This window comes from Paramisgurnus dabryanus, chromosome 6 (genome assembly GCF_030506205.2).
Source record: "Paramisgurnus dabryanus chromosome 6, PD_genome_1.1, whole genome shotgun sequence".
NCBI lineage: Eukaryota > Metazoa > Chordata > Actinopteri > Cypriniformes > Cobitidae > Paramisgurnus > Paramisgurnus dabryanus.
Window position 1 is genome coordinate 16,168,828 of NC_133342.1, and position 26,556 is coordinate 16,195,383.

The 26,556-nt window shown below is 35.5% G+C and overlaps 1 protein-coding gene across 1 annotated transcript; it reads right to left on the reverse strand.

Annotated features, from left to right (window-relative positions):
• Positions 1–47: 47 nt before the first annotated feature.
• kcnt2a (potassium channel, subfamily T, member 2a) lies at positions 48–26,556 on the reverse strand. Its single transcript, XM_065268107.1, has 29 exons — positions 26,245–26,556; positions 25,268–25,347; positions 24,821–24,917; positions 24,637–24,681; positions 24,495–24,543; positions 24,337–24,396; positions 24,038–24,112; positions 23,696–23,779; positions 23,411–23,505; positions 16,687–16,867; positions 15,282–15,446; positions 13,530–13,666; positions 12,767–12,830; positions 12,483–12,591; positions 12,299–12,407; positions 11,751–11,900; positions 11,323–11,522; positions 10,455–10,665; positions 9,943–10,048; positions 9,605–9,789; positions 7,896–7,967; positions 6,013–6,147; positions 4,954–5,065; positions 4,050–4,151; positions 3,716–3,799; positions 3,517–3,645; positions 2,026–2,272; positions 1,554–1,638; positions 48–1,156 (listed from the first exon to the last, which is right to left on the reverse strand). The coding sequence occupies exons 1-29, from the start codon at positions 26,337–26,339 to the stop codon at positions 1,012–1,014; spliced, it is 3,408 nt and encodes a 1,135-aa protein (XP_065124179.1). The 5' UTR covers positions 26,340–26,556; the 3' UTR covers positions 48–1,011.

Sequence of the window (26,556 nt, forward strand, 5' to 3'; positions counted from 1 at the left end):
TTACTGGCAACCCAGCTGCAATAATATTGTAATGTCTATGGATTTTTTTTACAGTGTATTATGGAAGTTTCTGCTTTTTGAAAACAAAACACTTTATTCCATTTAGTACAACCAGATGTCCAAAGCTTTATGTAATCCAACAACCCTATTGAATGACTTACCATTGGTTGTTTGGCTGTTGCTGAATTTTTTTAATACAATTCTACCCTATCGGGTTGATTTGTACCACTCACGAAGCTCACAACCTGAAGAATCAGTTGTACTTGTCATGCAGACTGATATGCACTTTGCTTACACGTAATGATATAGCATTGTCTGGAACTATGTTTTCATAACATAAAAACTACTGTAAAGGGCGGATTCAAATCTGCCCATATGGCTTTCTATAAGGGCTCGCTGCATTACTATTTTTTTACCACAAATTGCATGCAAAAAATGCAGGGCGCTGTTGAGCTCCTCATTTCGATCATTGCATATGGTAGCCAACCAAGCCATGCGCTCAATTTCCAAACATATTCATCTCATTTTACGACTTAAAGTAGTCTAGAAAATATTTGTTGATTTTTTTGGTTAAATATGAGTTAACAGTTTAGATTCAGTTAAGTTTATACAGAGTCCTATATTTTCAAATGGATTCATGTTTTGGTGGGGCATTGTCCATACAGATTGGGACAGACTATTTATTTCCAGATATATTAAATATTTGAAATGCATTCATTATACACATGTAATACTTTTAAAACATTCCCATACAGCACCAAACAATAAATAGTATTAAACATATATCAAGAAATTCTGTAAAAAAAATCTTTACTGGAAAACTGAGATTGCAACTTAGACAAAATGTCAGCGTCAGAATTACTGGCAAACTTTATAAAACTGAGCAATAAAAACTGAATATGTAAAATACATGCGATATCACTTTAAGAGATGCTAGAACAAGAGATAAAACCAGCTCCTTGCTCAATGCAAAATCATGTTAAGTGCTGCGTTAGCCTGCCTGTGCTTATATCACAGTGTAAAATGACTTAAATGATTCTGATCTTTATTCTGAGGTGATTCGGTGGCTTTGTTTTCCTCTCCCATCCGTTTTTCGGACGTCTTGCTGCTGTTGACATTGAGCATTGAGGAGAGAGGATCTATGCTGATTATGTACCTAAAACAGAATGAATGTACAACGTTTTGATGTGTCAAGTCAACTAGGCTTAACAACTAGGCTAATTTTTCACCCAAATCTTAATACTGTAAAGTACACAAGATAAAATGACCCAGACCCATGGCCCAATGATTTCCTTAAGAGATTCACCCTAACAAGAAGTCTTTTACAGTGATGATCAATAGACTACACTGTAAAAAATATCTGTAGAAATTACAGTATTATTGGGTATTACTGGCAACTAGCTGCCAGTAACTTACTGTAGATTTACATTTATGCTATTTACTGGCAACAGTTTGTGTAAAGTTAAATGAACATGTCTTTATCTTCTACAGTAAGTTACTGGCAACCAGCTGCATAATTACAGCAATATTTTTACAGTGTACACTTTACTTACACAATATCATTTCGCTCCAGTCTTGTATCTGGTGATGGGTTGATTAGGACGTAAGAGTGGCTACTCTGATTGTCATTCTTTTCATCTACAGTAGATTAAGAGACAAACATGAAGGTAATGTACTGCCCATCGCAAAGCATGCTGTTGAACCTAATGCTTAATGGCCCTGTGTTTAAAACATTATACTAGATTTGAAACATGCTAACGAAATGTCTTCATAAATTACTAAATATTTCAAAGAATGCACTAAACTCACTAGGTCATTCAGAAAAGCATTTTACCATACCATTCGGTATCTAAAACCGTGAAATTGTTACTTTATACAAAGTTAGTAGGCTCATTACAATCCAATGGTTACGTAACACGCCATTTTTAAAAAGCAGTAGAGCTGTATTTGCTACTGTATGCGTTATCCTTTACGTGATGTAATTGTGAATAATGAAGCCTGGAACATTCTTAATTTCATACACACCGAATCCACCTGTACAGAGCCCCAAATTTTTCATGCGCTTCATGACCAGCTTGGTGAGCTCTTGTCTCTCTGTACACGAAAGAAGGAGACGCTGCTGCTGGCAGCTTTTTTCGGCATCACGGTCAGCGTGCCACGGCCCCAGAAGCTGTGAAGCCCACCGAACGCTCCTTCTCCGCAGACCATGCTCTTCTGGGTCTCTGCCCTCCTCAAATTCTGATAAACTCACTGACAGTGGGGAGCGTGGAGTCTGGAAGAATAATGAAAAATGAAACGTGTAATAAGGTTGAATAAGAAATTGACATTAAATGGTAAAAAAATAATTTTTCGAAGCGTATAAAGGCGGTACTGTAGCTAGACTACCTCTGTGGTGCTCAGTACATCTTATCAAGCAAATAATGAATAAAGTGTAATAAAACATTGAAATATAATTGAAAATATCATTTTTTATTTAAGTTCTATTAAAGGGATAGTTCGGCCAAAAATGATATTAAACCCATGATTTACTCACCCCCAAGCTGTCCGAGTTGCATATGTCCATCGTTTTTCAGACAAACATATTTTCGGATATTTTAGAAAATGTTTTAGATCTTTCAGTTGATTAAATGTAATGTTACGAGGTCTACGACCTTCAAGTCCAAAAAAAGTACGTCCATCCTTCACAAAATAAATCCAAACGGCTCCAGGATGATAAACAAAGTAAGAAATATCCATATTTAAAACTTTATTGACGAAAATAAATACCTTCCAGTAGCGCCACCATCTTAGACTCCTCTGTATTCAGGAGAGAGTATTAGCGTAGTGTACGCACTTTTCTTAGTGACGTATGACAAATTCGGAGGGCGGGGGCACAGAGCAGCAGCAGAGTAGCCTCCGTAGGCTGCGTAAGCTCTCATCCTGAATGCGGACGCGACTAAGATGGCGGCGCTACCGGAAGGTTTTTATTTTCGTTAATAAAGTTTTAAATATGGATATTTCTACAACAACACCGCACGGATTACCCTCAGAAGACCTTTGTTTATCATCCTGGAGCCATTTGAATTTATTTTGTGAAGGATGGACGCACTTTTTTTGGACTTGAAGGTCGTGGACCCCGTAACATTACATTTAATCAACTGAAAGATCTAAACCATTTTCTAAAATATCCGAAAATGTGTTTGTCTGAAAAACGATGGACATATGCAACTCGGACAGCTTGGGGGTGAGTAAATCATGGGTTTAATATCATTTTTGGCCGAACTATCCCTTTAAATTGTATTGTTTCCAATTATGTTACCCATCCTGACATTTTCTTTCTTAGAAAATAACAAACAATTTTGGTAAAGTCGGAGCGCTGCCCAGTACACCATCGGCTTCGACAATAACACATTTTTCTGTGATGTGACAAAATCAGAACACATTTAATATCTGACTTTACAGGAACTTTAATGAAGAGCACCATATATAAAATAATAATAAACAAGTGAACATCTGTTTTATTAATAGGAAGGAAACCTCAGGAGGTCCAGCTGTCTGAGACTCAGTCCTGTAGATGCCGATGGGAACGTGTCCTACAGTGGAGCACAATGTTTGGTAGAGTCTGCCATATGTCTGCATGCATAAGTCCGCCTCTGTGATTTTCATCTGAAATTTAATGTGTCATTTAATAGATATTTTATAGATGAATGTCCTAAGTTGTATAAGTGATACTTACAGCACATAGGAAACCAGATCTTGGTGTAGTTTCCAGCCCAAGAAGGAGCCTGGTGATGGTTATCATGTAATCTTTGACAAATGACTACAGTGTGTTAAAAAAGAGCCAAGGTTAAGAATAATTTAATCATTTCATTAGCGAAAGCAAAGATTCGGAAACACAAATATGATGACATTCTGTGATTGCAGCCTATAATGTAATATTACACAGATTTCAGCAGCTGTAGTCTTGCAGTCATAACATAATGATAATGCTGCCATCTATTGTTCATTAGCAGGCAGATGTTCAAAACGGTTTCATGGTGAAAGGCAGCACATTTTCAGAAGGGGATTACCTGGTACAAGAGTGTGTCCAGCATGCCAACACTGAACACCCTACCAGCTGCAAACGGCAGGTGAAAAATGAAGGATAAGTTTGTGCCTTTCTCTCTTTCTTTCTGTTCCCATAAGCAATGCAGAGGGAAAAACACAGGACATCATTAGTACCAACCAGTCAAAATCATCATCATATATTTAAGCTACTGTACACTCCAGACCATACCTGGAAAGTGAAGAGGAAAAACATAATGATCATTGTTAAAACATATGTGACCCCTACCAGTGAAATTCAGGCTTTTAAAAAGTCTCATTGATTTCACTTTAAATTCAATCTTTGCCATGACCTTACTCAGTCAATATTAAATGTTATATTTTACAAAATGTTCTTTACATTATCTGATATGATTTTATGTAGAAAACAGTAAATCACTAAAAAAATGACTTCACCATGGTCCCACAGGCTCACATTTTTACATATCATCTCTTCTTTAATCTACAGTAGGCTACAGCTGGATGAGTGTCTAAAACTACATTTTTTATATATTAATATATGTTTTCGTTATGATCTTGTATGAGCTAGATAAAAGATAATAGGTTTTATGCCCAGCTGCACTACTTCCTGAACTTCAGCCAGCTCCTTTTTTCCTGTCTGCCATTATTGGACTAACTGATTAATCCAGGTGTGCCTGACCTCAGTAGTCACAACAACAATAATCAGACACACCTGGATTAATCAGTTTGTTTGTGACTACTGAGGTCAGGCACACCTAGATTAATCAGTTTGTCCAATAATGAAAGACAGGAAACAAGGAGCTGGCTGAAGTTCAGGAAGTAGTGCAGCTGGGCATAAAGCCTATTGAACATATTGATTTTAATGGGTATGGACATTAAATGGAAATTATTTTATAAATGCTCACTCACCTTTTGCAGTTTGGAAAACGCCCTTGAGTAACAGTCCTTTGCGCTGAACTGCATAAATCTCATGTTAGCAGGATGTGTAAGCTCAGTGATGATTTTGAGGCCAGAGAATAATCTACAGATGACCAATTCACAGAAACGCTGAGAGTTTATTTCTAACTATCCAGGCCAGTGTTTATATTTTATATTCATATAGACGGTTTCAGCAGTAACAATATAAACAAGCGGCTGTCGTGGTCCGCAAGTAACTTTCGGTAAACTTCGCTAAGAATAAATAAAAACAAAGTTCTTTAAACGTGGTTTATTTATATAACAAGCAAAAAACAACACATAGGTTACCTAGGGAACCAAAAAAAATTTATTTTCGATGAGGCATTAAAAAAGACCATTAAAAAAAACAAAACCGGAAGTAAAGTTCGGATCCAGACGTGTATGGCGTCAGCGCACGTGCATCCGATGAAACCGTCTATATAATAATTGTATATTTTTTCTAGATTGCAACAAACTATTTTAAGTTAAAATATAGAAAAGTTCACCAAGAACCAATATAGATGATATTTTACTAACCCTTACGCACCCTATTGTAGATGTACACTACTGTATGTGGAACAAATGTCATCATGCTATTTTTGATATGGTACTTGGATGCTCCTTAATGCATACATCCATTATTAAAGTAATCTAAATGAATCCACTGGGTAGATTTAAGAAAAAATCTAATAAGATATGAGAAAAAATTATTCAATGATTGTGAGCTTATTTTGTGTTTATCTAAAGAAAGGAAGACATCTGGAATTGCATGAGGCTGAATCAATGATAAAAGAATTTTCATGTTTGGGTGAACTATCCCTACTATAAATCAATTCAAGGCCTGACATTTCACATTGTAACAAAATTTTCAACTTTGAGGATTGCAGCTAGAGTCATATAGACATGACATTCAACATATGTAATACAGTAACTAGATTAAAGTGAATTCAAAATTTCAGGCACTCGTACATCAACTAAGAAAATGTTGATTTGTTTTTAGCAGATGCGACATTGTTTAAATAAGTCTCTTACCTGAAAAGAGTCTGGACATTAACAATGGTTTTTGCATCAGCCATATAATCTTCCTTAGCGCTCATGGTGCTTTCTTTGTCTACAACCACCATATTAGCAGCAAAAGAGACGCCACAGCGTAACAGGTTATCCAGACTATCAAAGACATAAAGAGTAACCATTAAGAGAAACTCTAAGCAGGCAACTTTGTCTTTAGCTATGTCTTCATGTTATATTAAAGGGACACTCCACTTTTTTTGAAAATATGCTCATTTTCCAGCTCCCCCAGAGTTAAACAGAGTAACCGTTTTGGAATCCATTCAGCCGATCTCCAGTTCTGGTGGTACCACTTTTAGCATAGCTTAGCACAATCCATTGAATCTGATTAGACCATTAACATCGCGCTGAAAAATTACCAAAAAGTCAATATTTTTCCTATTTAAAACATGATTCTTCTGTAGTTACATTGTGTACTAAGACCGACGGAAAATTAAAAGATATGGCAAGGAACTATACTCTCATTCTGGCGTAACAATCAAGGAAGTGCCCAAAAATAGTCCCCTTGGTAACTTTTAACAGCTATTTTGGGCACTGCGTAATATCATTGCGCCTCCTGCAGCCATGTTCCTTGATTGTTAAGCCAGAATGAGAGTATAGTTCATAGCCTGCCTAGAAAATCTCAACTTTAAATTTTCCGTCGGTCTTAGTACATAATGTAACTACAGAAGTTTTGGTCATTTTTGAGCGGGATGCTAATGGTCTAATCAGATTCAATGGATTGTGCTAAGCTATGCTAAAAGTGGTAACGCCAGAACCGGAGATCAGCTGAATGGATTCCAGAACGGTCAATGTTTCACTATAGGGGAGCTGGAAAATTAGCATTAAAAAAAGTGTAGTGTCCCTTTAAGGTTTAAATCAATGATACCTTTTTACTTCTTTCTTAAAAACAACATAAACAGAGGTTTTTTTTTCCAAGAATGGGATATAAGCAAAATGCATATTCAACAGTTTTGGCCTTTATCAGTGTAAAAAAATGTCTGCACTTTAATGTTTAGATATTATTAACTTGGATTTACAAGTCATTTCAACTTAAATTTGTTTATTTTGAATAGTGATGGGTTGCTGTAACTTGTAAAAACATCATTTGAAATAATTTAAGCTAATTGAACATTCATAAGTTACAGCAACTCATCACTCATCACGTCAAGATTAAAAAAAGTTTAAATGACCTGTAAATCCAAGTTAATTATACTTAATTTACTTAAAAATCTTGACCTTATCGACTGAATTTATGTATTAAAAGCATGCAACAATTAATATATTTTAATATGGTGTAAAACTAGGCAGCCCTTTTAGATTAACAGCTCAGTTAAAGGGGACATTTCACAAAACTTTTTTAAGAAGTCAAATAAATCTTTGGTGTCCCCACAGTATAGGATTATAGCTCAAAATATCATGTAAATCGTTTATTATTACATGTTAAAATTGTCACTGTATAGGGGTGTGCAAAAATGAGCCAATTTAGGTGTGTCATTTAACATGCAAATAAGTTGATCTTTGTCCTAAATAGCGTGGTTGGATAGTGCAGATTAAGGGGCGGTAGTATCCCATTCTGACATCACCAGGGGAGCCAAATTTCAATGACCTATTTTTTCACATGCTTGTGGAGAATGGTTTACCAAAACTAAGTTAATGAGTTGATCTTATTCACATATTCTAGGTTGATAAAAGCACCGGGGACCCAGTTATAGCACTTGGAAAAAGTCACATTTTCATGGTATGTCCCTTTAAGGCTAATAATAATGTCACCAAATGACCCATTTACACCGTAAAAAGTTCAAGTTGGATTTACTTTGACAAAAATACTTTAGTTTGTAACCTTTAAAAAAAAAAATGTCTCATACTTGTCGATTGATCCAACCAAGTAATAGATCATAGGAAACCAACAGACAGTTTCTAGAAAATCTGCATCAGGCCTGCAAGAGAGAAATAACAGTCAGCAACACACTGTACTAACATGACCTCAAACGCAAAGATTAGCACAACTATTAAGATAAAAAGAAGAAATTTATCACATTATCAGATATTTTAAGGAATGAATGGTAACACTTTCTATGAAGCCCATCTTTATAATGAATTATAGCCCCCTTTATAATCGTTTACTTAAAGCCATCAATAATGCATTTATAGAGGTTAATATCTGTATTATGACACACAATAAGTAACTCACATCATGGCTTTTAACAACAATTCAGTCATTTGACAAAGAACTAAATCTGCATTACTAATAAGTAGGGATGCACCGAAAGGATTTTTTGGGCCGATACCGATTTAAACAGACATCTTCTGGCCGATACCGATGCCGATATTAAACACTTGTATACAACTACTATACAGTTGATCTATTAGCTAGTTTATTTCTGCATCAAATTATTTTTACTGAACATGGATTTGATCTAATTAACATTCAACTGACCAACATAATAAGAGAGGCGCAAATTAAGCTAAAACAAATATAATAAAACAGCATGACAACCTTCAAGGTGGTTTTTGCTATTCAGCATTTATTTTATTAACAACATTAACTCATTTTTTACATATAATGGATTTCTTTATGCAGTTAATTAATAAACAATCTGTATCGGCCTTTCTCGTGCTATTGCCGATATGCCGATAGTTTCAAATTCATCAAAAATCGTCCGATAAATATCGCCGGCCGATACATCGGTGCATCACTACTAATAAGTCATAACTATAATATAATAACATTATAACTATGCAGGCTGCATTGTCAGGATCCTGTCAGAATATTGTTTTGAATGATATCTAGTCTTTGTGACAGGGTTCTGACAGGACCATGTTTATGTGGGAGATGCGTGGTTTAAGTATTGGTTTATTCTGACCACGCATTTCCCAGGTCTCGTCACTTTTTCCCCGATCCCTTACTTGTGATTCTTTCCAGGTGTGTGTCATTTAGTTCTCCCTATTTAAGTCCTTTTGCCCATTGTTCTGTCTACGTACGTACTGCTTTGTTCCTGTTGTGTTTCTGAGTGTTATCCAGTTAAGTCTAAGTTCATTATTTTAGTGTTAGTCTAATCTAGTCTAGTTAACTGTTTGTTGTTAAATATAGTCAAGTCTTGTCAGTGTTTTGTTTACCCTGTTTTATGTTAGTTTTTCCCCATCGTGGGTTTTTGTTTCCTGTTTTTGTTAATAAAGTCCCTAGTGTTTTTTTCTACATGTGTCTGCGCATGGGTTCATCAGTAAATCCTAACATGCATCTTTAAAAATACACTCATGGAAGTATACGATAGAGTACTTAATACTTATAAATCAGTGTATAGTGGATTATGAGCATGCACATTGAAAAAGCAAATGCATAACTTATAAGTTATTATAAATGTTATAAATATGTTTTTATAATTGGGTTTAGGTGTTGTTCTGTCTTTATAAATCTATTTATAGAATAGTAATAATTACCTATAAACAATTATAAAGTGGGCTATAATTCATTATAAACTTGGGCTTCATAGATAGTGTTACCAAATGAATGTTAAAAAAACACAATAAATCACTGTGCTGAAAAGAGAATTATAGAGATGGGTAAATTGTTTACTCTTGTTCCAGGAGAAGCACAATTGGGTAGAGCTCATTCTGTGCTCTGTATGAGGCTCGTAATGGGAGAATGAAGTTGTACAAGCCATTTCCTGCCACCTCAGCAGACACTATGGTGAGCTTATTCATCAAACTGTATGCTTTGACATCATCATCGTCTTCGTGGTTGCAAGTCTTAGATAAAAACTGACATGACATGATGGTGATGTGCAATGCAATTTAAAATGTTTGTTTTTTATTTTTTTTATTTTTTTAACATACTTTTTTGGATCACAGATTAATATGCAAAGATATTATAATCTTGTAGCTGTCCTGAATGTATGTAAAGACTTACAATACCTTTACCAGCTGCATACAACATTTAGGCATTTTCTCTTTCCGTAAATGGCACAGTGTTTGGGAGCTTCCGATGTAGGGTAAATTTGGGGGATATCCCCTGACGTAACTGAGGACATAAGAGATACGGAAAAAGTTAAGACAATGGCTGCGTCCGAAAACTAAGGCAGTTGCCTCCCTGCCTCAAGACAGCATGAAGGCAGCCCCGGGAAACACATTCAGACAGCCTTCATAGGCAGCGTAACGGAATTCTGTTATTAACCATATAAAATATAAACAAAGAGCACCTTTGTGATAATTAATCCCATATTTCAAAACTACAATACCACCCCAGCTGTGTGTTCTGTCCAATATTTACCCATTACGGGTCAAAAATATCCCAGACATTTTTAGAGTGAAGTATACCAAACATTGGATTTGGACGTGCATTGATGCCTTCGAAATATAAAGGGGATTTGGGCTTTCATGATAAGATAAAGCGGTTGTTTTTCTAACTCAGATGAAGAACTAATCACCTTTCACTGCTTTCATCTCCACTCACATGGATTCTTGGATACTCTGACCGACCACTGGACACGTCTTCGGTGTGTGAGATGGGAGGAGCTGGGATTTGTAGAGCAGCAGATTTGGTAGGTTGTCTTCTATTAGATGTTAAAGGTTCAGTTGAGAGTGAGGGACCTAAACTGGATGGACTGTCTATGTCCTGAATGTCTATGGCCATGCTACCTTTAGGAAATGAAAATGAAATCATCAGAAAAAGAAATAAGAAGACATTTAGGATGATTCTTTATGACCTTGTTCTTGAAATGTATCCTTCATAGATGCAGAAATGTTTTAATCTATTTTTTAAATTTTGGGCATTAAATAGATATTTTATACATGGCAGCATTTTTTGTTTGTTATACTTTTTTCTAGTAACAGTTTGTGGAGAAACATACTGCATTTTTATGACATAAAATATATTTTTGTAATTGAATAATTAATTCTTTATATTCGATAATATTCGAATTTGTAAAATTGCACCTGAGGTCGAAGTTCTGCAAACTAAGTGCTCTTCCATCATACAATATAGTTCTCATTTTTATCTGCTTAAAAAATCACCACGTTTTATTTTGTGCCACCATACTCGTGTAGCAGTCTTTAAATAGGGAAAACATGGAAGTGTTTGGTGTTCTAAATTCATCCCTGTTTGGATCCTAAGGAATAAATGGGGCTAGGCTAAATGCTAACACATTTACGACGCGCTGTACAAAGATTAAGTGCACGCATTGAAAAAGATAGGTATGTATTTTGTCTAAGATGAGGTAAGAACATAGTAAAATATTGAAAAACAGTGGTGTTTAAAGCATGTTTTAATTTCATGAGAGATTTTCTGGCACATACTTGCGACAATGCTACTCATCGGGACTTGATTCTTGGGGCTCTTTTTGTATGATTTCTTGATTTTGAAGCAGGAGTTTTCTTCCTTGGTGATATTAATATAGAAGCACATGTCTAAGGGTTTCATAGTGTGCTGAGGTCCAGGGTTCAGCAAAATGCTCTTGGAGTCCTCAGGACAGACTCCAAAAAGACAGATGCCATACCTAGAAATGATGAGATGGAAAACTTAAAAGTCCACAGTTCTAGATAATTGAAAAAACCCTAAAAAAAAAAATATATATATATATATGGCATATTTCTTCCAAATGTGCTGTGAAGTTATACATTATGATCTCTTCGTCAATACACATCTATATCCTTTACAGCTCATGAGTTTAAAAGCGATTGCATCATTTCTACATTTTAACATTATGCTTATTCAATATACTCACTTTTTATATGAGTGGAAGGAGGCACAAGGAAAACTCATTCCCTCGTATTCAGAAAAGAAGACGCTGTCTTTGAGAACGATGTTGTACACCTCATTAGCTGAACATTTGTCATAAATTCTGTGCCAGTCTCCGGGAGAATATTGGCCCTCTCTGTAGTTGAACACATATGATATCAAGAGTAAATAACAGAAATCGTAACATATTCAAAGGCATGTCAATTTCTCCACTTGTGGTTGCAAAACAATAACAAAGGGATAGTTTAATGACATTGTGAATGAGCAAGAAATAATAGGAGTTGTCGTCTTAACCTTTACTGCCAATGAAAATCAATCTGATGGGACTCACAAATCATGTCATGGATGACGTCACGTAATGAAATAAAGTTTTATAACCGTTACATTATTACGTATATCAACAGAGTGGTTTGATACTGTAGAAACAACAACAAAGTGCTAGACACTATACTTCCACAGTTGGTATTAATGAGATGTACTGATTTGCCATTAGGTGTCCTGTGTTTTCCTGTGTTACTGATATGTTGTACCCACAGGCCTTGTGATGTGTGCACCAGCAGGGTGATGAGGGTGGACGTGGCGGGACAGATGCAGTTCAGGGCCAGCATGGCGTATTTAAACTCTTCCTCGCAAACTATGTGATCTGAAGAAAGAAAATCACATCATTTACTCTGCAATTTTTGAGTTGTTTTGGAATGAAAACAGATTTTTATAGTACCTGCAAATTTTACATGCAGTTTGTTTTCCGGTTTGAGAATCTGGACAAAAAGACGACAGTCAGGAGCAAAGTCCTTTACTGCCCAAGCCCGCAGGATAGTCTGATGATCCTAAAAACACATCATTTCAATTATTAACCAGTATCTATTTATTGATGCTCTGCTAAATATACAGTATTGTATTGCATCCACTGACCATGTAAAGAGTAGATTATGCATTGCTTTACATTTATAAACTCAGTGATTTGTCAATTTTTGATCAAGAATGAATGTCATGAGTACATACTGCTGCATTGCGGTCTGCCTGACAGCGGCTGGTTAGAATGAAACAAGCTTCAGCCTTATCCAGCCTGTAAAGGAGGATGGGTTGGAGAGATTTTATTGCTCTAAAATGCATGAAGATGGCATCCCACCTGCCATATAACTTATTTGCATAGTCAATCACACTGGAAGGGAGTCGATTTTGAAGTTATGTTCTAATCAATCTTAAGATCTAAAGTCTGATGGGTTATAAATAAACCTTGCTGGGTTGTTGTTAACCCAACCATGGGTGGAAGCAACCCATTATTGTGTTGAAACAAACTAGCATACAGTAGGTTTATTTATTAACCCAACATGTGTTCTGTCCAATTGGGTTAAAAACAACCCATCAGTATTTAATTGCAGAGGACTTTCAGGCTCGTGGCAGGGACCAAAGAGCTTCTTTTCAGACTTCTTTTCGAATTTTTACTCAGCCAACACAAAACCACATGTTGTATGTGATTATAATTGTAGTATTTTCTTAGGAATCTACAGTAAATCCTTTTTCTGCATGTGAGAATAAAACAACCAAGACGCTGCTTTAAATACAATTCTGTAGTAGTTTTCAATTGACTGCTCCTTATTACAGGAAAATCTGAAAAAGATAACATGTTGTTTTTTGTATAGAGCAGGAGTTAAGTTAATTGTAAAAGCTCAGTGTTTTTCTCATACACTTATAATGCAACGCATCCTTAAAAAATGAGTGTTAATTAAATGCCAGATAAAAAATATATTGTATTTAAACTCACTTGGCCCTGACCAAATCTTCGTCTTTAAGAGCAGAGCCTTGTAAATATATGACCCTGTGTGACCACATCGGGATCTGTAGTATCTGTCTCACTTTTGTGTCCATCTCTGCTGGGCATAGGATGACGACATAGTGGTCCTGAAGACACAGACACGATTTAGAATAAGAGTTTGTTTTGACAGTACAGTAGAAACTATTATCTTGATAAATGACCTCGGTGTAATCACTCTGTATCGGTGATGTCCATATAAACTCACTGACAACACCAGTACAGATTAGGTAACTTAAACGTTTTTTCACAAAGCTGAACAGTTTTGTTTTTGGCTTTTATTCAGCTATCAGCCAGCGTTTTTAATAAAGTTGTCAGCCAGCGCCAGCATTTTTATGATTTTCACAAGAGTTTAATGCCTTCCAGAAAATGTTCTTCTATAAATATATAAACATACAGTATATCAAAAAAATAACATACAAAAAAAGTTTCATCCCTTCTTTATTTGATCTTTTTATCACCTCTCAAATATAGGTAGGTTTCTTCAAAAATAAACAATTTTGAGCGAAAAGCTGAGATAACTGCATTTTTGTAAAGGACTTTTGTTACTGATCAGATTCAGAACGATGATCAAAGTATACACACAGTTTTTAATGTTTCTGAATCAGTGGATGCTTAAGCATTTTTTTGAGTTGGGTAAGATCGCCACCTAGTGGAAAATAGTGGAAATATAAATTGGCGTAAAAACTCGTCAGCATTCAAAAAATCTAAACTATCTAAAGATCCAAAAACAGTAAAACGTGTATGTTCTGGTCATCCGTCTGAATTTGATTGCTAATAAAAATTGAATTGGCTCAGCTTATAGTTAAAAATTTTGGATTTTTGAAAAAACCTACCCATATTTGAGAGGTAATAAAAAGAGAACAAATGAAAATGTTTTTTTAAACCAAAGGGTCTGTTCTTTCATTTGATATATTGTATTTTTATATATTTAAAGAAACTTTTCTGCATTCTGAAGGAAAGGATATGTTCATTTTTTCACACATTTTTGGTGTTATGCTTTTAACATATTATGTGTCATTTTGTGTTGATTTTGTGTTAAAATAAAACACAAGTTGTGTTAAAAGTAACAAAAAATGTGTTGTTCCAATATCACAAAGATGTGTGGATTCTGGGTGTGTTGTTCCTAAACTAACACTGATTGTGTTGTTTTTAAAAGGACAGTAAGTAGGATTTTAAGTGTTTTATTAATCAAAATCAATGTCTTTATTCATAACACATGAACACGTGAACCAGCTGCAGCGGACAAGGAGATGAGCGATTACATAACGGCTACCGTAGGCATTCGGAAAGGGGAGGAGCTAGAAAGCACTGTTCGTTTGAATGCAAAATACAATTCCACCACTAGATGGGGGTAAATCCTACTTATTGCCCCTTTAACACATTCGTTCTAAGAGTGTGGAAGGCATCCAACTTTTGGGAAATCATAAAAATGCTCATCTAAGAGGTGTCTAAAGTTTCCTTAGCTAGTCATGTACTGACCATACAGTATTTATCTCAAACTACAAACCTAACAAATGTACCACTTTTGTGATCTTTCTCACCTGTCTTATACATACATTTTAACCTCTACCTGCATTTCTTCATTTTTTTATCCTTAGTTTGATCTAGTCATTTTTATTTTATTACATTATATGGAAAAGGGTTTCATCTTTTAGTGTAAAGATTCACACAGGTTTGAAATGATTGTTTATGTGAGTGTACCTCAAGCCCGGGGTGGGCATAGAACTCATTTAGGAAATCCATTAGCCGGTTGATTTTGAGTGAACTGACACATAGCACCACATGTTTTTCATTTTCTGCTCTGTGCCTGCTGTAATTTCCTCCTGATTTCTGTCGTTCCATCCATAAGAAAGCCAGCTGCTCAAACTAGTGTCATCACATAAAAGAGAAAACACTTGTAGGTTATAATTGATCTGTCCCATATTTGGATTACTGTAAAGCTGCTTTAATACAATGCAATAATGTAAAAACAACTTAAAATACAAATTAAAGGGACACTCCACTTTTTTTGAAAATATGCTCATTTTCCAGCTCACATACAGTTAAACATTTGATTTTTAACGTTTTGGAATTCATTCAGCTGATCTCCGGGTCTGGCGGTACCACTTTTAGCATAGCTTAGCATAATCCATTGAATCTGATTAGACCATTAGCATTGCGCTAAAAAATAACCAAAGAGTTTGCTGCCGTAACATGTCTGCAGCAGGCGCAATGATATTACGCAGCGCCTGAAAATAGTCCCCTGCTATTGAAAGTTACCAAGGGGACTTTTTTTAAGACACTGCGTAATATCATTGCGCCTGCTGCAGACATGTTACGGCAGCAAAGTCCTTGATTATTACGCCAGAATGAGAGTATAGTTCCTAGCCATATCGGCCTATAAAATCGCAACTTTTAATTTTCCGTCTGTCTTAGTACACAATGTAACTATAGAAGAGTCTTTAAATAGGAAAAATATCGAAACTCTTTGGTTATTTTTTAGCGCGATGTTAATGGTCCAATCAGATTCAATGGAGTATGCTAAGCTATGCTAAAAGTGGCACCGCCAGACCCGGAGATCAGCTGAATGGATTCCAAAACTGTAAAATCAAATATTTAACTCTATGTGAGCTGGAAAAATTAGCATATTTTATAAAAAAAAGTGGAGTGTCCCTTTAATATTAAAATTCACTTGAAATACATTTTCAACATTCGTTGTTTGATTTCACTCATCACAATAACTTTAGCAGTTCTAAAATACCAAAATTAAAGTTGAAATAAAACTAAAAAGTACAGATGCCCCAAAGTATCTGCTGATACCAATATTGATAGTTTGGTGGTTATATTAACTTGCATTAACTAAATTCTGATGATTACTTTCATTCATATAATGACTTTTAAAAATGAACATTAAAATAGTGATGTTTCTTTACATTTCTATACACAAAGCTCAAATACATTGCATGTTGCTGTTCTCTTTTGATTGACAGGATATATCGCCCATGACTTTCGTCTGTTTTTAAACTCGCAAACTAAACTAAATTGCAGGGAAAAATAAAAACATAAAGAACTGTACGAACCCCTTCTGAAATATTTATTGTATTAAAGGGAGATTTGTGGCAGTTACCTGGATAGGGAGGACCAATAAAGCAACAAAAATCATGATAACAACTAGAAGCTTGGAGGGCCAGATGTCAGGGATGACGTCTCCAAACCCCACTGTAGAGAAGGTCACGATGCAGAAGTAGAAGGACTCAAAAAGATTAATCTTTCCTCCAGCTCGCTGTAAGTGTTCAACTCCACAAATACTGGAGTGATAAAAAAGTTAAACACAAAAGAGGTTCATGCTGAGTTTCAAAACATGTACTGTACTAAATGCATTAATATGTCTGGGAGGCTTATTATTAATATGCAAGCCACATTGAAATGTCATTATTACATTATGAAATACACTTATGGCTATTCATTACCATTCTAAGGAAACTGAGTCACAACGAAGAGCAAAAATATTCATTTAGAAAGATTTGAGAAGGTCTGCTAAAATTCTCCATCGAGATCTATACAAAAAGTGAGACATGCATCTTCTTTCCATGGGAAAATAAAGAATCTCACGTGGACTTACTGTATGAGGAAAATAGCCATTAAGTGATGAATTCAGGAAATGTTAGATAACTCCTTTTTTGCTTTGACCCTGTTTTTGCATTAGCCCTTAAAATGACAAATTTATGAGCAAGCAGATTGTGAAAAAATACTCTAAAAGCGTGGAGATGCACTTTACGGTAACATAATGGTGATCATTTAGTGTCTGTGGGATACTGATGATGAACACCAGACCACAAATCTATTATAATATTGGATTAGTCATGAGAGAAAAGGAAAAGCTTTCGAGCCAATCAACCACAAAATATGATGATGGAAAGAAATAATGGAGAAAGTTCATATCGATGAGCTCAACACTTAACATTTCTGCTGCTTTTGACATATCCAACACAGAGTAATAAATATATTAATGATAATTTGTTCAAAGCATGGTCCTATGCTAGGAATATAATGCCCTGTTGCATTACCATTCATGAAGTATGTTTTAACTTGGGTCATTGCAGAAATGGTACATAATGTGAAAAACATTTATGGGAAAAATTGAAGGATGAATTGGCACTCCCTGGTAATGTTTATTTGCATGCACAGAATGCAAACTATTATGTAAATTAGCCCAAATACAATTTGCAAGTAGCACTTTGCATTTGTTCGAATTGTCCTGTAGATCGGCTCTGAATGTTGGGAAGGAGGCTGTAGACTTTCACAATCTGATTTATTTGGAAGGGACTATAATGCATCACTCCACCACTGCAATCCAAACAACTATAGACATCTGTGTTGGGTCGCTTATTTTGGTAGCCAAAATTACATATATCTTAGCAGAAAGTTGAAACATTTTGCATTTACTTCACACAAGCAGTGTTAATTTCTTTGACGAAGACAATTGCAAAAAATATTCGTCAACTAACCTTTTTCAACTAAATAAAAACTAAATAGTCAGATATGGTGTAACGAAATATAACTGACACTTTAGTCAACAAATAAAAACAGGATATAACTGTTAGGGAGGGACGAATGGAGAATAGATCCAATCAGAACTACTTATTTTGTGGGACAAATTGTGAAGAAATCCAATCAGACCGAATCTTTCAGGGTAGGCAAAAGCAGCAAAGTCATTTTAAAAAGTCACAGCAAAGTTTGTTTTCACAATATGTTCTTTATATTATTTTTAGTTGTACAGTCTTAGTCACCCAGCTTTGGTTGATTTCAATTGACTTTGCTCGTTAGCAACACGCTAACGTCTTGCTGTGCATCTGGTCCGATGTCTCATTGACAACAAAAATGTCAAAGCTAATGTCTATTCAGGTCACACTTCAAATATGACAACAAGACTGCCTGTAAAGATGACTCATCCAAAAATACATGCGAAAGGTAAACATACACGCTAAGGTTATTTTATCAGATAAACCAGCGTGTTTTCGCTAAACTTGGAATAACATAGAAACGAAAGGAATACACATCTGGACTGTATTGATTGTATTGGATTGTCTGAATTAATACTGAGTATAAATATTCAATGTCCTCAAATTGAATTAAATGTGTAACGTTACTATTATAGTTGATGTTGTGGTGTTACATGACTGGACAAAGTGCGTGTGTGTGTGTGTGTGTGTGTGTGTGTGTGTGTGTGTGTGTGTGTGTGTGTGTGTGTGTGTGTCTGTCTGTCTGTCTGTCTGTCTGTCTGTCTGTCTGTCTGTCTGACTGTCTGACTGTCTCTGTGTGTCTGCGCGTGCGTGTGCGCGTGTGTGTGTGTGTGTGTGTGTGTGTGTGTGTCTGTGTGTCATTCAGGGAGAATGCATATCTTTTTCTGGGACCATGTATATTTTTTAGGTAGAGCCGTCTTATGCTTATTTTATGTGAGATTATCTTTCGTGAAAATGCCACAGTGAGTGTTTTTGACATTAACTCTTTCGCCGCCATTGACGAGACATCTCGTCAATTAAGAGAAAACGCTTCCCTGCCAATGACGAGTATTTCCGTCTTTCCGCAATACCGTTATTATCCACCAGGTGGCGCCCTTCTGCAACTTTTTAAACCCGGAAGTATTTCCCTATGGCAAGCGGCTGCATGTCCGTGTCTGTTTTAAAGATCGCTCTGAATGGGATCTCTATGAAAAGTCCGTTACAAAAATGGAATTATCTCTGCTTTTTGCTCAAAATGTGGTGTTTTTGCAGAAACCTACCCATATAGGGCCGAGAGCAGATTACAAAAGAACTACTGAAGGTAGGATGAAATGTTTTTTTTTTTTTTTTTTGAAAGCAGAGAGTCTGTTTTTTCATTTGGTATATTGTATGTTTATATATTTAAAGAAGAACATTTTCTGGAAGGCATTAAACTTTTGTGAAAATAAAATAAAATAAAATAATATTAAGAATAAAATAAAATATATGTTTTGTATAACAACCATTAAATCTGTGTCTGTATTGCATATTTAAACCTTAATACCATTCCATAACAGACTGAGGATACTTCCAATGACTAAAAAACTTAAGACTAGACTAAGACTAAAACTCTTGTGATATTTAGTCAACTAAAACTAGACTAAGACTAAAAGATTCCAGATGACTAAAATAAGACTAAAACTAAATGGTGTGTTATTCAAAAGACTAAGACTATATCAGAATTTGCTGTCAAAATTAACACTGCACACAAGCGCAGCCATGTCCCTGTTGCCCTGAGAATGTTATGAAGTGACGTGATTATGTAATGTGAACATCATTGAAAAGCTGCAAACAGTTTTTGCAAGTTCCCGCAATAACATTGCATAAAATTGCATAAATATCCTGCATATTCCATCGCATTTTTTAAAGCTCTACTGTGTACTTTATTGAGTTAATTCTTAACAAAAACCCATGTTTTCTTTCAAAAGTATGTGCTCATTCATGTGTAATTACTTCCCACCCACTAATGAAAGTATTCTCGTAAGTGTAGAATCTGCTATTTAAAATGCATACCGTCGAAGCGCTCTCTGGCTGAATCCATGTTGTGCCTCCATCTTTGAAATACATTCGCCGACGAGGGACATTCCTGAAATTCAAGCTCCGCCTTTCGCGCTTTCACTCTACACTCACGCTGGCCGATAGCTGAAGCCTCCGGAGATTGCATGTGTAGACGGTATACGTCATCAAGACAGTCTTATTTCAGAATATTAACAATTATAAAGCTGACAATTCTTTTTAGTTAATTGTAAATTGATGTAATATGCGTATGACTTGCGAATGTAATGCTCAGTTGATTTAAATAAACCAGGCTTGATGACGTATCGTATCCAGCCTGTGACCTGCGTAGCTGAATCCTTCGGATTTTACAACAACCGCACACCGTGATGAACCTGCGATCTAATGCTTTGATTTGAAAGCCTGTTGAAGACATATTCTCGAGGACATTAAAACAAATCGCCAAGGAAGCGAAACGGGGATTTTAAACGACAACGCGACAGGAAAAACATCAAGACCAAAGTCACTATTGGAGTTAGTTTTCCAAGAGGGGGCTCAAGGGACACTGAAGTTGCAGTTTCTATATTCTCCACAGGTAATTCAGCATATTCGTTTACATCTACACAGTCTATGTTGTAAACTTGAAGTTTTATAGTTCCTTGGCTAACTTTAGCATGATTATGCATAACACTTGTTAGTGTAAACATGCATGTGGTTTAATGTGTTCAAACAGACACACGCCGTCTCTCCGCCCATTTATGTAATCTGAGGTACTGAGATAAATGTTTTTCATCTTTTCTGACCTCTAGCACAAACACACGGTGACAGCGTCACCGTGTGTGACCTCTAGCACAAACACACGGTGACAGCCTTTCATTGATAAAAGCGTCTGATCTGCGCGTCTTTCGTTTCATTTTACAAGCGTGTGAAAGTTGCGCGATCTTTTTTCACCAATATCAGAGAAAGCTCTTACATATACACGGACATGTAACGTTTACTTAAAACATAAGCATTGTACTCTGACATAATGTTTGACACAATACTCTGATAAAAGCGTTTGATCTGCGCGTCTTTCGTTTCATTTTACAAGCTTGTGAAAGTTGCGCGATCTTTTTTCACCAATATGAGAGAAAGCTCTTACATATACACGGACATGTAACATGTTTACTTAAAACATAAGCATTGTACTTTTACATAATATTAATTTGCGTCCATTTAAACCTGTCATGGTTGCTTTTTGTATGTGATTTTAAGCGGACATATCATGACAATCAGACTTTTTTCATGTTAAACATAAATCGGTGTGCTTTGATGGATCACAGGCAAAGGACATTGCAAATTGTTCATTTTTTTTCTCATTGCTTTTGCTTTGTAGCTACTGGAAGCCATGTTAACCTTGGCATGACACGGCCGGGCCACCGTACGAGTTAAAACGCGTTCCGAAAGGGAGGGGGCTAGAAAGTATTATTCAGTTGCTTGTCATATAGACTTTCACCGCTAGATGGGAGTAGATCTTACACAGTGGAGCTTTAAGAAAACATGCCGAATGCTCAAGCTTTTTTGCCGGCAACAATCACAAAAAAACTGGAAGGACTGATTTAAAGGAATATTCAATTTTCTTAAAAGAAAAATCCAGATAATTTACTCACCACCATGTCATCCAAAATGTTGATGTCTTTCTTTGTTCAGTCGAGAAGAAATTATGTTTTTCGAGGAAAACATTGCAGGATTTTTCTCATTTTAATAGACTTTAATAGAGCCCAACATTTAATATTTAACTCAACACGTAACAGTTTTTTTCAACGGAGTTTCAAAGGACTATAAACTATCCCAAACAGGGCATAAGGGTCTCATCTAGCAAAACGATTGTCATTTTTGACAATAAAAATAACAAATATGCACTTTTAAAGCACAACTTCTCGTTTAAATCCGGTCGTGATACGCCAACGTGACCCCACGGAATACGTCATGACGTCAAGAGGTCACAGAGGACGAACACGAAACTCCGCCCCAGTGTTTACAAGTGTTGAAAAAGAGGACCGTTCCGACGTTGTTGTATTTCAACTGATACTAATTAATGTCTTTGTGTCAGTTTATTGTTTACAACGGTCCGCAAATGTGCGTTTTATATATGTAACACGTGAACTCCCTATGTCACTACGCATTTATGTTAGGTCGCGCTGGACCGAATTTAGACGAGAAGTTGTGCTTTAAAAGTGTATATTTGTTATTTTTATTGTCAAAAATGACAATCGTTTTGCTAGATAAGACCCTTATGCCTCATTTGGGATTGTTTAGAGTCCTTTGAAACTCCGTTGAAAAAAACTGTTACGTGTTGAGTTAAGTATTAAATGTGGGCTCTATTAAAGTCCATTAAAATGAGAAAAATCCTGCAATGTTCTCCTCAAAAAACATAATTTCTTCTCGACTGAACAAAGAAAGACATCAACATTTTGGATGACATGGTGGTGAGTAAATTATCTGGATTTTTTTTAAGAAAATGGAATATTCCTTTAAGCTGCATCCGGACTAGCAGGGACTAGCAGTAGCAGAGCGACACGATATGATTGATTTTTATCTGCGACATCCGGCTACACAAGCGATAGTAACCGTTGACAAATGGATAGGGCAAGTCCAGTAGCGAAAAGTTTAACTTTATGCAAATGATAAGTGCTTTTCTGATGGTTGCAGCTAAAGAGAGTCAAATTTGTTATATACCAATAAAATGACTTCAGTTACATTTGTGTAAATAATGCATTTCAGTTAATGAGTAAAATATACATAAAAATGCTCATTTACAAGAAACACTTAAGACGCACTTAGAGGGTTTGGCATCTGATCTCCATATAGCAAGTTCATTAATAGTTTTTTTTTTTTTTTTTTTTTTTGCTTGCAAATGTGTGTTAATATTGTCTTTCAAATAAATGGCCCGCGTTTTTTCATATTGTTTTCTAATATTTTATACTAAATTGTGTGTTCAATACTTTTGGGTGTAATATTCAGTGGTATTTTCCCATTAAGGTAGCATCACACAAGGGACAAATAAGGATCTGAATATTTGTGGTGGCTAAGTGCTTCTCTCTCTAAAAGCGGAAACCACAGACAATTAGCTGCAAGCGTTTGAACCGAGAACTGCTAATGCTATAGTGTCAAATGAGACTGAAAATGGCAAGATTTAACTCACCCACTCAGTCTGAGACCAGACGACTAAACAGTACTGAAAGCCTGCTTAACAAGCAGTTTATGGTTGAAATTCTCACAATCTGAGTGTATATACAGTAAGTGAGGATGTGCATGGATGTCTGCATGACTTACAATGTGAAAATAAGGCACATGATGGTGGAGATGAGAATGAGGACCTGGTTAAACATGGCTGTCTGTGTACGGTGAATGGCACGATGTAGGTCGTTCTGAAGGGAGAATCATAGTAGTTGATTTTATTTATACATCATTTATTTTAGGTTATATAATCTTATTTTTTTTAATTATGAATTGTAAGATATCTGTGTTGTTTTATTTTTTGATTTTACAGAAAATGTTTAGGCCAGTAATTACACGGTTAATTCTGCTCTCTGAATGACAAATAAAAAAAATACTCACGACTATGTTTTCCAGAGCATGTTTTGCCAGCCAGCAGTTCAGAAACACTGGGACGAAGAGGTTCCGGAGTGGTCGATAAAAAATCTGTTATGGTGAAGTGCACTCAATTTAACCTTGACAAAATGCTTTACTTAAGTTGCTTAAACATGAGTAGGTCTAGACAAGAGTCACTGGAGAACTTGGCTGACAGTAAAAATTGACCATTTAAATTGGCAATTTGTTGAAGCAAGTCTTATTTGCATGGACTTTTAACCTTTTACAGTTTAAAATGAAAAGTTAGATTGCCTATTGAAGTGCTGCTATAACATGCCCTTATGTAATTGTAAATGACATTATACTTACTGAAATGAAAAATGGCACCGAGTCAATCATTTCCAGGATAAATGTTATTCGAAAAATCTGCTGCCTTATGTTCCCCTAAGAACAGTACATAAAAACAGATATAGCACAGATGGTTACAGTAAGTGCCTGTACTCTGTACTCTATCATTTATTTTCTTCTTCACATGGAGTTGGTATATTTCTCGGATCATATAGTTTGTTGCTCATGTTTTCATGTCACTATTGAATGATCATACAAGTAAATTAAGCAGACAAAGGATATTGGATACATAGTCTGGATAATAGTACTAAAAATAATACCTTGTAGCATAAATACATCACCAGGATTCTTGGGAACAAACATACGACGGCAACAGACAGCTAAAGGACAGAACTATAAATTAAATTACCATTTATACAACATATATTATTACTTGAACATCAACCTCAACAGAAATTCCATCGCTCAATCTCTTTACCTGCATACACCAAAGCGCTTCACTTCGTTCAACCCAAATAACTGAGGCCCTGACAGGAGCAGAAACGGTTATTAAAGTCATGCAAAAATGTAAAACTGATGTAATATAAAAGTTTTGTTAAATATCAGAATGAAATACACACCAGTTGATATTAAGGATGGTATAATTTTTGTATTGGCAATCCAAGCTGTGATGGGAAGAAATAAAAAATTTGTTAGATCAGTAAAAGATTTTTGGAGGCAAATATCTTAATGTCAAAGTCAGCTTTTACACCAATATAAGTTGAATGAAAAAATAAGAAATGGGTGGAAATAATGAATATTTACCATTTATGTTCCTGTTCGGTGTCATTCAGCACTTGGGCCATATACAAAATGCAGCTCAAAAGGTTGAGGGAAAAATAAAGCACTCGCACCTTGAGACCTGAGAAATTAAACAGATTTTAAAAGTTACTTCAGACATTGTTTTCTGATACACAAAACATAACACTGTAATTTATGCATGATACACAATGCATATTTTAAATAATGCCCGTACATTTAAATCCAAGTAATTTATGTATTTTTTTTATTCATTTAGGGGCGGTTAATCCAGGACTAGGCCTTATTAATATTAGGTCATTTAAGAAGTTTTTACAAACATACCTCACAAAAAACACTATGGTGTGCATCTTAAGACAAAAAGTCAAGGAAATATTTAATTGTGCTAAAGCAAAAATGTAATTGTTCCAATTTGAGGATATAACTGGAAAAATAAAGTGCAATGACACTTACTTGATTTTTGGTTTTTGATAAAGAACCACTGGAGACGTTCTTTGAGAGAGTTCTCATTGGTGTACAATTCAACCTGCACCCTATGAGTCACAGCAAATTGATGATATTACAAAGTTAAATAAAATCAAAAACTGTTAACCCTCTTTAAAACATTTTTTTTATTATTGTTATGCTTTCTATTTGCACTAAGGTTTAAGTTCGACATGTGGTACATTTGGTTTTACCCTGGCAAGCAATCCACTTTTACTAAAAATAAAATTTTTAGAACGGGTATACATTCTGAAGTTGTCACAAGGGCTATTTTGAGTATTTTTTGTCGGTTATTTTCACCTATATCTGTTCTAAATAAGTGAACACAATAAAACTAACTACACTATAGCATACAGGCCAAGGTCAACTACAATGATTTGACACCAAAGGTTTTACTTTGTTTACACTGTAGGACAAAAGTATTTTCATGTTTGGTCGGGCCAGGGCATGTATTTTGTTGAAAGTAAAAACAATTCATTCATTACATTTTATCAAGTTCAATATTTTTTGTGCTTCATTAGGCTACTTGGTTTCATAACATATGCCTATTTAATGTAGCCTACAGTAAATTATTGCTAAAACGCAAATAGCCTATTAGGTATTGTGTAAAAGCATTTCTTAAATTGTTATGCATGACGTTATTAATGTAATGTATGTATTATTTATATTTGACCCCATATAGTGTCTTCGGGCCATACAAAGAAACTTCAACGTGTGTTATGCGCTTTAATGCGCATGCTTGTCTACGTACTGTAGCTACCTATATTTCCACACCATTTGCAGTACAGCATAGCTGTACACCACATTGAAAGAAATATTAACAGTAAAACAATGTTTAAAATAATCAGGTTTACCGAAATATTTACTATGTAGGCTGTGTGGTAATGTGACAACCATTGCATTCATTATTGCGTTCTAGCAAATTAGATAAATCGAGACGCACTTACTTGCTATCGTTTGGCCATATCTGGTCTCCAAGTAATAAGTCCTTAAATCTCTCTTTAAGAGGCAATGATGCGTCGTTGTTTTCTGCACTAACCATTTTCTCCAATGTGTAAATCAAACTTCAGAACGATAATTTTATATAATCCCAAACTTCTCTTTTCTGATGTATTGAATTCTTTACATTACCCTATACCCCATTTCATTATCCACATTAAGAATGACGTAAATCAAAGCTTCGGTTTCCACACTTGTTCGTCCCTTTTTCTGCAAAACAATTGTAAACGATGTATATCGACGTGTGAGTGAGCGGCAGA

What these genes read in the sequence shown, in the direction of transcription:
- kcnt2a (XM_065268107.1), bottom strand. Translation starts at nt 26,339, where the DNA reads ATGGTTAGTGCAGAAAACAACGACGCATCATTGCCTCTTAAAGAGAGA. An exon ending in ACCGAACAGGAACATAAATG is followed by an intron (nt 24,682 to 24,820) that starts GTAAATATTCAT and finishes TTCCCATCACAG; the next exon opens with CTTGGATTGCCAATACAAAA. An exon ending in GAAGATTTGGTCAGGGCCAA is followed by an intron (nt 12,831 to 13,529) that starts GTGAGTTTAAAT and finishes CCTCCTTTACAG; the next exon opens with GCTGGATAAGGCTGAAGCTT.